A 13,386-nucleotide genomic window follows, 5' to 3' on the forward strand; every position below is an offset into this window, starting at 1 on the left:
CGTCATCATGGCTGCGGAGGCGAGCATGGTGAGTGAGCACGGATGTTGACGGCGAGCGCGGCAGCGGCACTGGCCTTGGCAACGATGATCGTGGCCGGGTTGACGACAACGATAAATGACAATGACGCTTTGACGATGGTGATTGTGAAGACAATCCCAAGACGTACGACGATGCTGGGCTAACCGCTGCAACACACACAGCACTCACAGAGCACACACAGATGGCCGAAAGCTGAAAAGACACTTCCATCCAACACCATGTCGTCGTCGTTGCTCCGGCGCCCGCGCCTCGCCGGTGCACCGTTCCCTCTGCCTCTCTCACATTCGCTCATTTGTCGACGCATGAAAGACAAAGAGCCGATTCCTGCAAAACGTGGCGTTCTGGCCGACGTTGGAATGGCCAACCACCAACCCTCTCGCCGTGGCTCCGTGTAATCACGATAGTTGCCCGAATTGTGACGGCCGGAGAACACACTATCGAGGAGGAGCAGAAGAAGGCGGTGACCATCGCTGTGACGAGAAAAACGCCGCTGCTACTTCTGAAGCAGCAGCTGGCTCACTGTCGCTGGCCGTGCACTATCGTCTTTCACCCTGTACACCGTTGCACAGCGTCCAAAGTCGTCGCACGTACGAACCAGACAGAGACACACAAGCACACTCGCGCGACATGCATCCACACACGTTTACCCCCACCATCTCCGTACACAAGATCCGCCCGTGGAACGCTCCAAAAATGGCAATTTTTCACATAACAGTCGCACGCACTCGGCGCAGCCCGGTGTCGCTCTTTTCATCCTCCAGCGTCAATCAAATCATCAATCACGTTAAGCCCAACGGACTCACGCTAACCGTGCATTTCCGCCGCGCGCGACGGCACCGCACATGAGGCTAAACCGGCATTCCCAGAACGTAAAACTTGCAGTGGTACAAGGGGGAGGAGCAGTGCGGACTGGCAATGGTAGTACTCGCCGCGGCAGTACCAGTACTTATGGTAGCCATAGTATAAACCCACGACGCATATTTTTCTAAAGCTGGCTCAGCCGGAACCGCAACCACGGCCGTAGTTAAGACACAAAGGCTCAGCACGACCACGACCGCTCCCACCACAAACACCCGCGCGTCTGGTGTCGTCTCTCCGCGCCGTCTTCAGTGTAACCAAGCTTCTCTACCGTGTCATGTCCGACGCGGCGGGTACGCACCCACATCCTTCGTCACACATCCCACCCGTCGCGTACCAGCGTACCTGGCTACAATCCGTCCCACTCACAATCAAAAACCCTCCCATTTCTCCTTCTCGTGCCACATCACGCTACCGGCTGCAGCAGAGACGAAAGCAAAAACGAAATAGGGACTTGGTTCTACGGCACACAGCAGGGTGTCTCAGCAAACCGAAGGGACAGGCACAGAGCAAAGGCAAAGGGGCAAAAACCTAGTCATGGTCCTGGCTGGCGGAAAGTCAACTTGCGTTGGTTGCCTGCCTCCGTCAAGTGCGCATTATTTCGGTGACAGATGTTACAAAAGACCCGCGCGTGAAGCCGGCAATATTGCTGCCCTTTCGCGCGCCGGAGCTCGCCACCTCATGTCTTGAGTTTCGCTTCCTTTTTGGTCTCTTCTCATGGTTCAAAACCTGGGAAGATCGATCTTTCATGCAGCAACCCTTCTGCGAAGCAGGAGCTCAAAGAGGCAAAAACGCCCCAGCCCTAAACCCAACTCCGCGATTTTTTCCTCTTTCTCCTCCCTTGCATCATTGTGGTTTTTGATCCTTTTTTGGCGACTTCTCACTCTCACTTATCCAATTCGCTCTGTTCTGCGCATGCTACACACGTCCCTTGCTTCCCCAAATCCTGTCTGGCATTTGGTTGTCTGATCGAATTTGTTCCCACCCCAGCACGTACCAAAAGCGACAGATTGTAATAGACTTGTATAGGTTGGGGGACGTAGTCCGTACCAATACCAATAGCTTGAGTCGCATCTTTACACTTTGCAAAAGTGATAGCAGGAATCGCAAAGCGAACCAAAATGAGCAATCAAGGCGGATGAAATTAACGTCTCACCCTGCATCGGCTGGTCAAATTTCCTTTCTCGTGCAATACTCTGTAGACTCGAGACCAGCGCCCGCCCAGAGGGTACCCTTCTCATTACCGTCTCTTTTCACACACCGGAACGAGAGATGTATACATGCAGATCCATTCTCAAAGGCCCGCATCCGTCAGGTACGAGCACTCTCCTAGGTCGCGTGCGCCCGCACCTGAGCAACCATGGCCCGTTCACAGTCACACTGTCTTCCCTCTTTGATTCCTGGAGGACTCTCCAGCACATACACGTCGCCGAGCTTTCCTTTTGGCCGTGGGGCGCCTCGCTGGCGCTGCCCTCGTCTGCAACCGCTCTTTGTGTCGCCCATGAATCGAATCGCTTCGGACACATGTTTTTGTTCTCCAATCCTACAGACAGGATGCATTGTGAATCCTGAGAGTGTCCGAGACGTTGTTGTGAAAAAAAAGGAGGAAGAAGAAGAAGAAGAAGAAGAAGAAGAAGAAGAAGAAGAAGAAGAGAAGGATGTCCACAGGCCGGCCCCCATGCACATTCTGAACCAGGTTACCAGCTCCTCAGCTCCTGACAGCATGATCGGATTCGTCTTGGGGCATGGAGCAGGATCTCCGATGAAAACGTGACCGTTGCGTCGCAGGTGCGTTCCTTGATCTCGGCGCTGGATGCTACGACATTCTTCTCTGATTCAATGCTTCAATGCTTCAAAGCCTCAATGCTGTCCGTGTTTTACGTGTCGATATCATTCTTTGCCGTTCACGCTATCAGAACTGGCTGTCGATGTATGAGGACGCACGAACAGAATCTGTCTCCCAGCATAAGGTCTGAGCTACCCGTACGCCTCAATCGAGGACGCAAGTCGAACTTTTTTCCCCTGGGCCAAGGGTTAACCATCAGAGCAGACACGCAGCTTTTGTCCTAAAAGCCGTGCTCTGCCATACACGTGCTTCTCGGCCGCTGACATGGCGCCTGACACATCTGTCGAGGAAAGTACGACAGCTCGCGGCTCAGCCTGGAGGTCGCCCTCCATCTTCCTCGACGAGTCCGCTGCAGGAGAACCGTACAGCACGTACTTCGACAGCCTTCTCGAACCTGATTAAGATAACCGCCGTGAAAGGGTAAAAAAACGCACGACGACACGCAGCTTTTGCGCCATCGACGCCAGCGCCAAACCCGCATCGGCTAAAGGCCGTTCGCGGGTACCTGGGCCATGGCGTCAATCGACGGGGCGTGATTCGCCAGCCGAGCTCGGGGGCGCAAGATGAGGGCTCTGGATGGACGACCATTCCTTGCTCCTGGTTGGCGAAAACGTTCAGCAGACGGTTGATCGTTGGATCATTTAATTTCACGTTCGTCGGCCTTCGAAGTGCTTCCGACCTTGCGAGTCCCTTTTGCTTCTTCACACCCCCTCCGCATCTCTCCCCATCCTTCCCATCTGTTTCTCGATCGAAACAAAGGAAAAGTCTTCAATTTTTGGCAGTACGATGTGGGCGTGAAACGCCAGATCGTGCTCCGCTTTTCTTTCCTTCCTTTGTGAATCATTTTGTCGCTCCTTTCCGCTTGGTTCGCTTGCCGTGTAACGCGCCCATTCGTTTCTCTCCGCTGCAACATCATCGGCAATAACAGTCGGAGAAGAAAATTGCAAACGACAGACAAAACACTCCTTTCCTGGTCCGCTCAGAGGCTACATTTGTCTTGGTGCGGTCTTGTCGCGCTCTTTCTACCTGGACGCATTTCATTTCGCGTGCGTACCAGTCTTCTGAAGGTGATCCTGCAAGATAGAAAAGTCTGCGGCTGGTAAGCTCTGCCTCGCAACTCGCCTGGCTTAACCGCAATCGCCCTTGCGCTAATGCACCGTCCATCGCAGTTATTCACACTCGTTGACGTACGAACAATCACGTCGCCGTATTCTCAGTCCTTACCAACCTCTTCGGCTTAGGCACCGGAGACAACAGTCCTTTGAAACAAAATACAACTACATTCGCTGCCCGGTAGGGCGTGCCATTCGTTTATTCATTCAAAGCCTCTGTGCTCGCTGCTATATTCAATAACGCAAATCAAGATACTCAAAATGCCCGTGATCTACAGAGTGGTTCGTCGGGACAGCTCGCAGGCCGGCGCGCTCACTCCCACGATGACCAACTTGGTCATCGCATTCGTCGTTCTCTTCGCTGCCATCGCGCTTCTGGTTGGAACGCTCTTCGTGCTGCGACAGATTCGCCGTAGTACGGATGAGCAGGAGCGCCAAATGTCCGAAGTCCTCCCCTGCTACTCTGAGAAACCGTCACTGCGCAGCTCGCGCCTCACGATCAACACCTCGAATCTTGAAAAGGATAGTCTGCGCTCCGGTCAATCGAGTCCAGATGTGCCAGAGATCCGCATCACATTTCCAGAAGAGATTGATGAGAGCGGAAAGCGGAAAAGTGGGCGCGTCGTCATCGTCAAGGTTGGCGACCACAGCATCGGCCTTGAGCCTGTCACTGAGCAACTGCCCCCGTACCAGCAAACGGAGAGCGCGGACGGCCGCTTCCATTCGCTCGACCTGGACAGGATGGGAGGCCTGAAGGAGAAGGAGTATATGTGAATCACACGAGTATGACCACTTGGGTCATGGAGCAAAGCAACGGAAAAAAAAAAGGGCCCGGAACGGCGCGGCCAGTCGAGAATGCTTTGTGCACCGACACTCTAGCGTAACGACATGGAGAGCTGTGCGCGCTCATGAACTCGCGCTCTGCTGTTTTCTCTTTTTTCACGAACATCTATTGTTTTATTCAGGAGAATGGGCGAGCTTGGCTAGGGTCATCGTTACAGAGGCAGCGCTGCTGCTTCTGCCCCTCGACAGCCACGCTCGACGATATGATTGTATTCCACCCGTGCGAACGTCGGCGTTGCAATTGGTCAAATTTCTGAGCATGAGCTTTGCCTTAGCAAATCGAAAGCCTCACAGAGGCCAGTCTGACGCTTCCAGGCTGGGTTTACGACGGAGCAAATATCTTCTTCACGTATTCTTAGCTTGTAATGTATTATAGATAGTGTTTGACGACTAGCTGGCATTGTGGATGGCTCTTTTCGTGCTGTCTCCTTGTGCGCATCTGGTTTGTTCATAATGAAGAGACCCCAGTCTACACCTCGCTCTCTCTCATACAGGCATAGATATGTTTATACATATACGGTCGCAAGCGCAAGCACACGCGTGTGTTTTCAAAGTGAATTTTCTATTTTGTGAACCGTTTCCTGTTGATCTGACTTCGTGTTCCTATGAAATCCTGTGAAGACAGTGCAAGTACGCCAAGAAACAACCAACACTAGTATACATATCTCCGTAGTGATGATTATCAAAAGTCGAACCACCCACTTTTTGATCAACTCCAAGTAGATGAATGCGTACATTTTGTAACCTCGATACATTATGCTATATTAACTACTATAAATTTGCATCTATATGCCAAGTAAATTGCATATCCCGAAGGTGTATCTCCTCAAAATGCATCATCTGAACCATATTTGAGGCACTTGAGATTGCCTGATTTGGTAGTGATGATGCTTCCATTGGTTGAGTTTATATGGTAGTCTCCATTATCAAGCTCCTCGCCATTTGTGCAGTTTCGATCTCTTCAATGATTGCAAATGTCTCTTAAGAATCTTTGATCAGCTTTTTGCCTCTTGTTGCCCTTTTAATTCTTGAAGCTGGTGTCGTAGTACCAGATTCTCGTTTTAAAGCCGTAGAATCTTGATGTCTGTCACGGAACTACTTGAGCAACGTTGTAACTGTGACGTAGTGAGTTACGAAGAGTACTTAATTTAGTAATATATATATACATATATACATATATATAAAAATATAGGTACTAAATGTAAGGCAAGATGTTGCACAAAAGGGGAGAAGAAGGGGAAGCAGTTCTGCTGAGAATAAATATCTAATGTACTGGGGAAAATGGTTCATACTCTGAAGGGCATCACATGACAAGAGAGCTAGAGCCTTAGGTGTCATGTGATATGGAAGGGCTATATAAGAAGAGAAGAATAAGGGAGATAAGAAAAAAGGAGAGAGAGAGCACCAGACAAGAACAGAACAACAGAGACCAGCTTTGCTTTGCCTCATACAGAACTTTGCTTTGCTTTGCCCTGCTTTGCCTTGCTTTACTTTGCCTTATCTTTACTTTACTTTTCCCTATTTACTCTATCTCTCTATACCCTCATCCTAACTATCTTATCCTGCTCCTAAGCTTCTTTACAATTCCCATCTGTAGGAGGCTTCTCTCTCTCCCTTGATTCCTCACCCTCAGGAAGGCCTTGACATTGAGTGTCCTACCCCCTGCAGTGGCGGTCAGCCTAAAACCTTTACACGAAGAAACCCCCTTATACTTGCCCTGATCGGTCTTAGAGTTATATAAGCTATCTTCAGGGTAGTAGCTAATATCATAGGATCTGGGCAGATGTTAGCCAGCCTCGGTGCCATTAAAGCCAAAGAATAGTGCCGATCATGTGTCGTGGCGAAACCCAATCACATCCAGAGGATCCGGCGCCACAGGTCCCTTGACCGTTGGATATGCTCCTATGTAAAAGCAAGTCTTTTGACATGGTTAGATGATGAGCGGGGTGGTCTTGCAAGGTTGGGATACCTCGTAAATCCACGACGTCGTAAACAGCTTTAGATATTCAGATGTAATTAGGGGAGAGAAGACCTCCTTTGCGAGTCAAAGATAGGTCATACAGCACGACTCTTCAGACTGCTCTATATTGTTGATCAATTCATTTAATTACTCTTCAGATAGTACAGGCGCTTGGTCACTTCAGTTTACAACTGTGGAATGCTCAGCTGTGCAAGTATATTGTACTTGTCGGGTAGTAATGTTTAGCTGTCTCGCCATTGCTTCGTATGTAAAGCCAATACTACGAAAGGTTTGTACTTGGATATGCTGGTTTCAGGTGAGGAACGGCGCCTGTCGGCGGCTTTTGGGTGTTGATGGTGTTCGTATAGGAGGCATTTCTGTCTTTCCCTACTATAAAATCAGTAGTTTGAGTGATAACACGGATCGTGTAATGCGTGAATAATTTTGTTTATGATGGAAGATAAGATTGAAAGAGGATAGGTGAAAAGGGCCCCTGGTCAACTGGTGGCGTCGTATTGACACTACTTTCACCAGATACCACAGTATTGTGGCAATGAATTTTTGGGATATGTCATTCCGCTTTGTGAGCCGTCACGACATGCACAATTCGCTCATGGCGGTTCAGCTGTGCTTGAAACATACTCATGTCACTCGTTTCGCTCAAGATTGCGACTGCCCCGCCTGATTCGAGCTTTGTCTCAGACACTCGAGGGCTAAGCAAGGGACAGCAAAGATACGTGAGGTTTGGCCGCCGGGATGGACGAGGACAGAGACCACCGTAGTTGCTCAGGCCCGCAAATCCGCGATCTGCGTTATACCAGCTCTGTTTATTCCATAACTGTAATGATAATTCTGGACATGAGCAGTCATGTTCAATGCGTTCCCGAAAAGCGTTTTCTCTGATATGCAAGTTGCGTTCTGCGGCGTGTGACATCAAGTAAGGCTAGTATGAAAGTGCGAGGAAAAGGTTCGATAGCGTAGCAATTGAGGGAAGAATAGCAGAAAGCTGCTGTGATCTCTAACAAAATCTCTTCACATTTTCAGAGTTTACAGCATTTTAAACAGCACTTTTTGCCAAAAGAGGAGACGTGGATGGCCTGCTTAATTGTATAACTCGGCATTACCTAGAAAGAAAAGAGGGAGGGGAGGGTCCGGCTGTTCCCAATCCGTCATTGGTGGAACACATCTAAATCGCGTTTGGGCTCCGGAAACACCACCGTTTCCATCAAGTCCCAGAGCATGCATCGAAGAAGCCGACGACGACGACGAAGAAGAAAAAGAAAACGAGAAGAGCAATTGCGCCGCCCGCCCACCTCCATCCTCCAAATACCCTTCTTCTCAGACCAATGATGCAGAATGGAGCTTCGACGCCAGAGTCGGCCGAGTTCCATCATATCAAGTCTGAGTTTGAGAAGATCAAGGCACAGCGGAAGCGAGACGCAGATAACGCGGAAGCAACATCTGCTAATCCTTCCCGTCCGCCACTGCCACTGGCGAGACCGCGCGTGGAGCACAATCCCTCTACGAGGCAGGACGAGGCTCGCTTCACGGTGACGCAGGGCTTATTGATTGCGTTTCTTGCGCTGATTCTGTATGAGATCACGGCCTCCCGAGAGGGGCGAAGCTAAGCGGACATGAGCACGTAGATTGACTTTTGAACCCTTTTTGATTTAGGATCCTCCATGTGCTCGGCCTGTACCTGTTCACTAGCGGTTTCCTGCTCACCCGGCTCGTCCTCGACGACAAGTCTCGATGTGACCATGCTCCGGTCGAGCTGCTTTCGAGCCAGGGGCTCGGCTCGGCGGCGACGGGATGTTGGCACCCAAAGCAATTCGAAAAGGCCGTAATCCTCGTCGTAGACGCCCTCCGCTACGACTTCACCGTGCCGTTTAAAGCGCAGACCGAGCGGGACGCACCCCGCCATTTTCACGACGCCCTCAAGGTGCTTTACGACACGGCCGTCGAGGATCCTCGCAAGGCTGTCCTACTACCCTTTATCGCCGACCCGCCTACGACCACGCTGCAGAGGCTGAAGGGCCTTATGACGGGCACACTGCCGACGTTCGTCGACGCAGGCTCCAACTTCGCCGGCACCGTCATCGACGAGGACAACCTTATCGCGCAGATGCATAACGCGAGCAAGACGGTCGTGCATCTGGGCGACGACACGTGGCAAGCCCTATTTCCGGGCTATTTCAACGCGGAGCTGTCAAGGCCATACGACTCGTTCAACGTCTGGGACCTTCATACTGTCGACGACGGCGTGACCGAGCACCTCATCCCTCTGTTACAGCCTACCAACGCGTCCAAGTGGGACGTCCTCATCGGTCACTATCTTGGTGTGGATCACGCTGGTCATCGCTATGGGCCAGATCACCCTGCTATGACGGCCAAATTGCAGCAGATGGACGGTGTCTTTCGCAAGGTTGTGGAACTTGTTGATGACAAGACGCTCCTTGTTATCATGGGCGACCACGGCATGGATCCAAAAGGCGACCATGGGGGTGAGTCCGACGACGAAGTCGAAGCGGCACTGTGGATGTACTCTAAGAAAGGCATATTTGGCCGCGAGAAGCACCAGCCTGTCACGCCATCCGAAACAGCGAAGCAAAACCCCGTCGCGCAGATTGATCTCGTACCCACTTTGGCACTTCTACTAGGCCTTCCCATCCCATTTAACAACCTGGGAGCGCCTATCGTAGAGGCTTTCATCGGCTCCAAGGGCCGGGACTACGAGAATCTTGCGCGCGTGTCGCGCATCACCGCCGCTCAGGTGTCGCGGTATATCAACGAGTACGCACTCATTCGGGGCATAGAGGAGTCCTTCGCGCTACCGACTGAGGTGCTTGACATCGCAAACCATCTGTGCCAGGTTGCCGACCCGTCTCGCACAGAGCTCCAGAAGTGGCAGGAGGTCGCTGTGGCGTATCGAAACTTCCAGCTCGAGACCGTCCGCGTGTGTCGCGATCTGTGGGCGCGCTTCGATGTGCCCAGCATGATTGGCGGTGTCACTGTGCTCTCTGTCGCCCTTGCGCTGCTAATTATTTATGCACGCGGCATAAGTGCCCTGCGACTTGCCCTGTCGCCTGGGTTTGTCAAACGCGGCAGCATTGGTCTGTTCCTTGGAGCCGCTGTCGGTGCCTGTCTGGGAGTCGTCATCCCAGGTGTGGCACTCGGTCGCGTCAGCGCTCTGCTGGCTTCGCTCGGCTGCAGTGCAGGCATCGTCCACGTTTTCTACAAAGCCAGAAACAGCATCAGATTTCCGATGCCCACTCGGGTGTGGTCGTTCGTGTCTGTGCTGTGCACTGTCGCCTTGTCTATGGGTTTCGCTGCCAACTCGTTCACCATCTGGGAAGACGACATACTCTTATTTTTCATCTCAACGATTGGTGTGCTGTTCTTTCTGTGCTCGATGCGCATCGTTTCCGTCGTCGAGCGTACGTGGGCGTGCTATCATTCTGCCGTCTTCGTCATCCTGACACGTCTGGCCTCACTCTCGCGATTGTGCCGCGAGGAGCAGATGCCCTACTGTGTTTCCACATACTATGCTTCCTCGAACTCCTCGACCTCCGCAGCCTGGCAGCTTCTCATCCCCTTCACCGTAGCCTTCGTCCTGCCAGGAGTCGTCAAGCAGTATTACGTTAACACGCGCTCCTACCACCATTCTGCGACTCTCTGGATCGGCGTCGCATTTAGAGCGTCCCTTGCTATGAGCGCGTCTTTCTGGGCTCTGGACGCCGCCGATGATCGCGAGCTTTTCGGCGCAGATGTCAGCAACACCCTTAAGACGATCAAGGTCATGCTTGCTCAGACCATTCTGGGAGTCGCTATCCCGGTGGGGTACTCGATCTACGCGTGGGCTGCGCCTTTGGTCCACGTTGTTTCGGTGCCCGTTTTCGATGCCCCCGCGCACTCCTCGTCCTACTTGCCAGCGGGATTCCTCTCTCAGGACGGAAAGAACCTGCTGCGGATCCTCGGCTACGAGAACGCCCACGGCAGTCGCTACTTCATCCTGCCCACTATGTACGCAGCGGCCATCATTTTGTTACAAAAGCCAATGGGTACTGGTGCCATAGCAACCCTTCTCTGGCAGATCATGTCGCTCCTCGAGATTCTTGCGGCAAATGATCTGCAGCAGAGCGCCGTCGGGCCCATCACTCTGGCGTTACTTGGTAGCTTCCACTTTTTTAAGACGGGCCACCAGGCGACGCTGGCGAGTATCCAGTGGGAGAGTGCATTCATACCGCTCAAAAGCATCGTCTACCCGTGGTCTCCCGTTTTCGTCATTCTCAACACTTTCGGTGCCCAGATCCTTACTGCAGTCGCTGTGCCCGCAATCCCGCTCTGGCGGCGCGACCCGTCGAGGAAAAACCTGCTTGCGGACGTCGCCAAGGCCGTCACGACGTACCTGGCCTTCTTCGCGACCGAGGCCCTAGCAACCAGCGCGTGGGCCGGCTACTTGAGGAGACACCTTATGCTGTATCGCATCTTCTCACCCAGGTGGATGATGGCCGCGCTAACGCTCGTGGTGGTCGACGTCGTGGCCATCTTCATTGGGCTCGGAGGGGCCAGGTGGAGCTTTCTGAGCTTGGGCGAGGTGTTTGGGATCTACACTTGAGTATGACACACTTGCTTATACTCACATACACACAAACTTTCTCTCTCTCTTCTCAACGCTTTGGTTTTATGACTTATGCATCTTCGTCATCGTCATAATCATCAACATCATCATTGTCACAGCGAAGGAGGGGAAAACTCGTCTGAGGCTAAAATAGCGCTCATATCTTTCGTCGTTCTTCAAGGGGAAAAGAAACTTTTTGCTTAGATCAATCAAGGTTCTCCAGCAGTTTTGCATTCTCCGCATCTGCTTGGGATGTAGAATAGACGGCGGTTTTAGAATCAATCCCCCGGGGTTTGCAGTCCAGCGTCCTTCATTCCATTCTACAGCGAATCCGTTACTTTTCAAGTCCGTCGCCAACTGGTAGCAATCTGCTCCGCTGTATGCCAACCAGGAAGTGCAATGCTTTCGATAAGATTGTGCAGCGTTCAAGAGATGAGAGCCGAAAGGGATGCATATGATGGTTTACGATTGATTATCTGATTTTAGCACAATATAACTTTTAGATGGAAATTCGTGTGAAATAGCCACATGACCTTCGAACACATTGCCAACGGCCATATACGTTAACAATATGAACTGTCTTACCTATACGACAAGACCTCAATGGACCATGACCAATCGTTTTAACTTTATTGGACACATTACAGAGTCAAGAACTTCGCATGGCGTCCATCAACCCTATGCACTAACGAAACAGAATAATTGCACCTTTCTAATGCTCTCACACTTTTTATGCAACTCATAACTCCCGATTATAACTTTCTTCTGATAGCAATAAAGTCACCTCTTGCGGACATTAGGCGCTTGCTCTATCTTAATCAGAGTGGCGTCTTCTGGCTAACCGGAGACTTGACCAAGGATAACAAACCTCAGCCTTGCGCAACATGACCCATAATAGGGTAAAGGGTCAAGAATTGATGCTGAGAGATATAGTTGATGGCACCAGTAAAGACAAGGATCTGTTATAACAAACTTCAGTTCTACGCAGATCAGATACGGCATGATGGATTATATTATTTCTGGATCGACAGCTCCCGTATTGCCTAGTCTGAGATTTCTGAGGTCTCACATGAAGTTAATGCAATATTTCGGTGTATCATGATGCCAGAGAATGTTATGTTTACTTGTCAGATATTGTATACCTTCTCCTTGGAGCAAAGCATTACCAAGCGTGTCCAACCTATGACCCTGCATTTCTCGAAAGCCCTAACTTAAGCGATAACAGGTACCGTGCGCCCAGCGCTCCAAGGATTATGCATCTTTAAGTTCAACTGGAGGAGCGTTTTAAATGGATCACAAACCGCCAGGCAACGCAATCAGAAGACTAGTTCTTTTCGATTCTTGGGCTTTTTTTGATATCGAGATGCCTATATTTTATGGTGTTGGGGGTTTGTACGAGCACATAATGGTCTACTTTAGGCTGTTGAATAACGGGGAAATCAGTATGCTAGATCTGCACATCGCTGATCCGCCGGAAGACAAAGAGCGCATTGAAGAGACAAAAGGAGTATTGCTGAAGAATTCATCCTGATGGATTATAGAGAACGTCGACTTCCAACGCTAGCGCAATACTCAGCAGAGTAGTATGCTCTGGGTAAAAGGTAAACCTGGTGAGGCATGACAGTGCCACTTTGCGGAACCATCGATGATCTGGAAACTTCAAGGGCCCAGGAAAGTCCACTAGCCTACATCCTCTGCCAGGCTTCAGATGCACGGATCGATATCGCCAAAGCTGTGCTTGAGTCTTGATATATTTGCTGGCTTGCCAAGAGCCATCGTTTGTGTAGAGCAAGTATGAGCAAGTAGGGAACGTGGTTTTTGAGGATGCAAATGCCTGGATTTCTTTACATGAGATTTTCAGAAATGCCCTCCAAGACCAAAATATAGGTGTTGATTATATCATTATTGATGGTTTAGATGAGGGCATAGATGACCTGCCACAGCTTCTACGCATAATACAGAGAACAATCAGCAACGTCTCTCCATTTGAACTGAGTTATCTCAAGTCAGAACGGGCCGGATGCTGATGAAGAGCTTGGCATGTACACGCATTAGACTTGATTATCTCTTGAATTGGATGTGCGTCGGTTGTAAGTGCTTTTGACA

At 50.9% G+C, this 13,386-nt stretch overlaps 2 protein-coding genes across 2 annotated transcripts; both read left to right on the forward strand.

Moving 5' to 3' along the window:
* Positions 1-3,429: 3,429 nt before the first annotated feature.
* PV09_09167 (uncharacterized protein) lies at positions 3,430-5,237 on the forward strand. Its single transcript, XM_016363170.1, has 2 exons — positions 3,430-3,843; positions 3,914-5,237. The coding sequence occupies exon 2, from the start codon at positions 4,118-4,120 to the stop codon at positions 4,628-4,630; it is 513 nt and encodes a 170-aa protein (XP_016209006.1). The 5' UTR covers positions 3,430-3,843; positions 3,914-4,117; the 3' UTR covers positions 4,631-5,237.
* A 2,646-nt stretch (positions 5,238-7,883) lies between these two features.
* On the forward strand, positions 7,884-11,832 carry PV09_09168 (uncharacterized protein). Its single transcript, XM_016363171.1, has 2 exons — positions 7,884-8,250; positions 8,334-11,832. Exons 1-2 carry the CDS (start codon positions 8,006-8,008, stop codon positions 11,275-11,277), a joined length of 3,189 nt encoding a protein of 1,062 aa, XP_016209007.1. The 5' UTR covers positions 7,884-8,005; the 3' UTR covers positions 11,278-11,832.
* Positions 11,833-13,386: the final 1,554 nt, after the last annotated feature.

The sequence above is a fragment of the Verruconis gallopava genome (genome assembly GCF_000836295.1).
Source record: "Verruconis gallopava strain CBS 43764 unplaced genomic scaffold supercont1.56, whole genome shotgun sequence".
Lineage (NCBI taxonomy): Eukaryota > Fungi > Ascomycota > Dothideomycetes > Venturiales > Sympoventuriaceae > Verruconis > Verruconis gallopava.

Bases quoted from the DNA above. Each gene is read 5' to 3' on its own strand.
- PV09_09167 (XM_016363170.1), top strand. From the start codon at position 4,118: ATGCCCGTGATCTACAGAGTGGTTCGTCGGGACAGCTCGCAGGCCGGC.
- PV09_09168 (XM_016363171.1), top strand. From the start codon at position 8,006: ATGATGCAGAATGGAGCTTCGACGCCAGAGTCGGCCGAGTTCCATCAT. The intron at 8,251-8,333 runs GTATGAGATCAC...TTTTTGATTTAG, and splicing joins GCGTTTCTTGCGCTGATTCT to GATCCTCCATGTGCTCGGCC.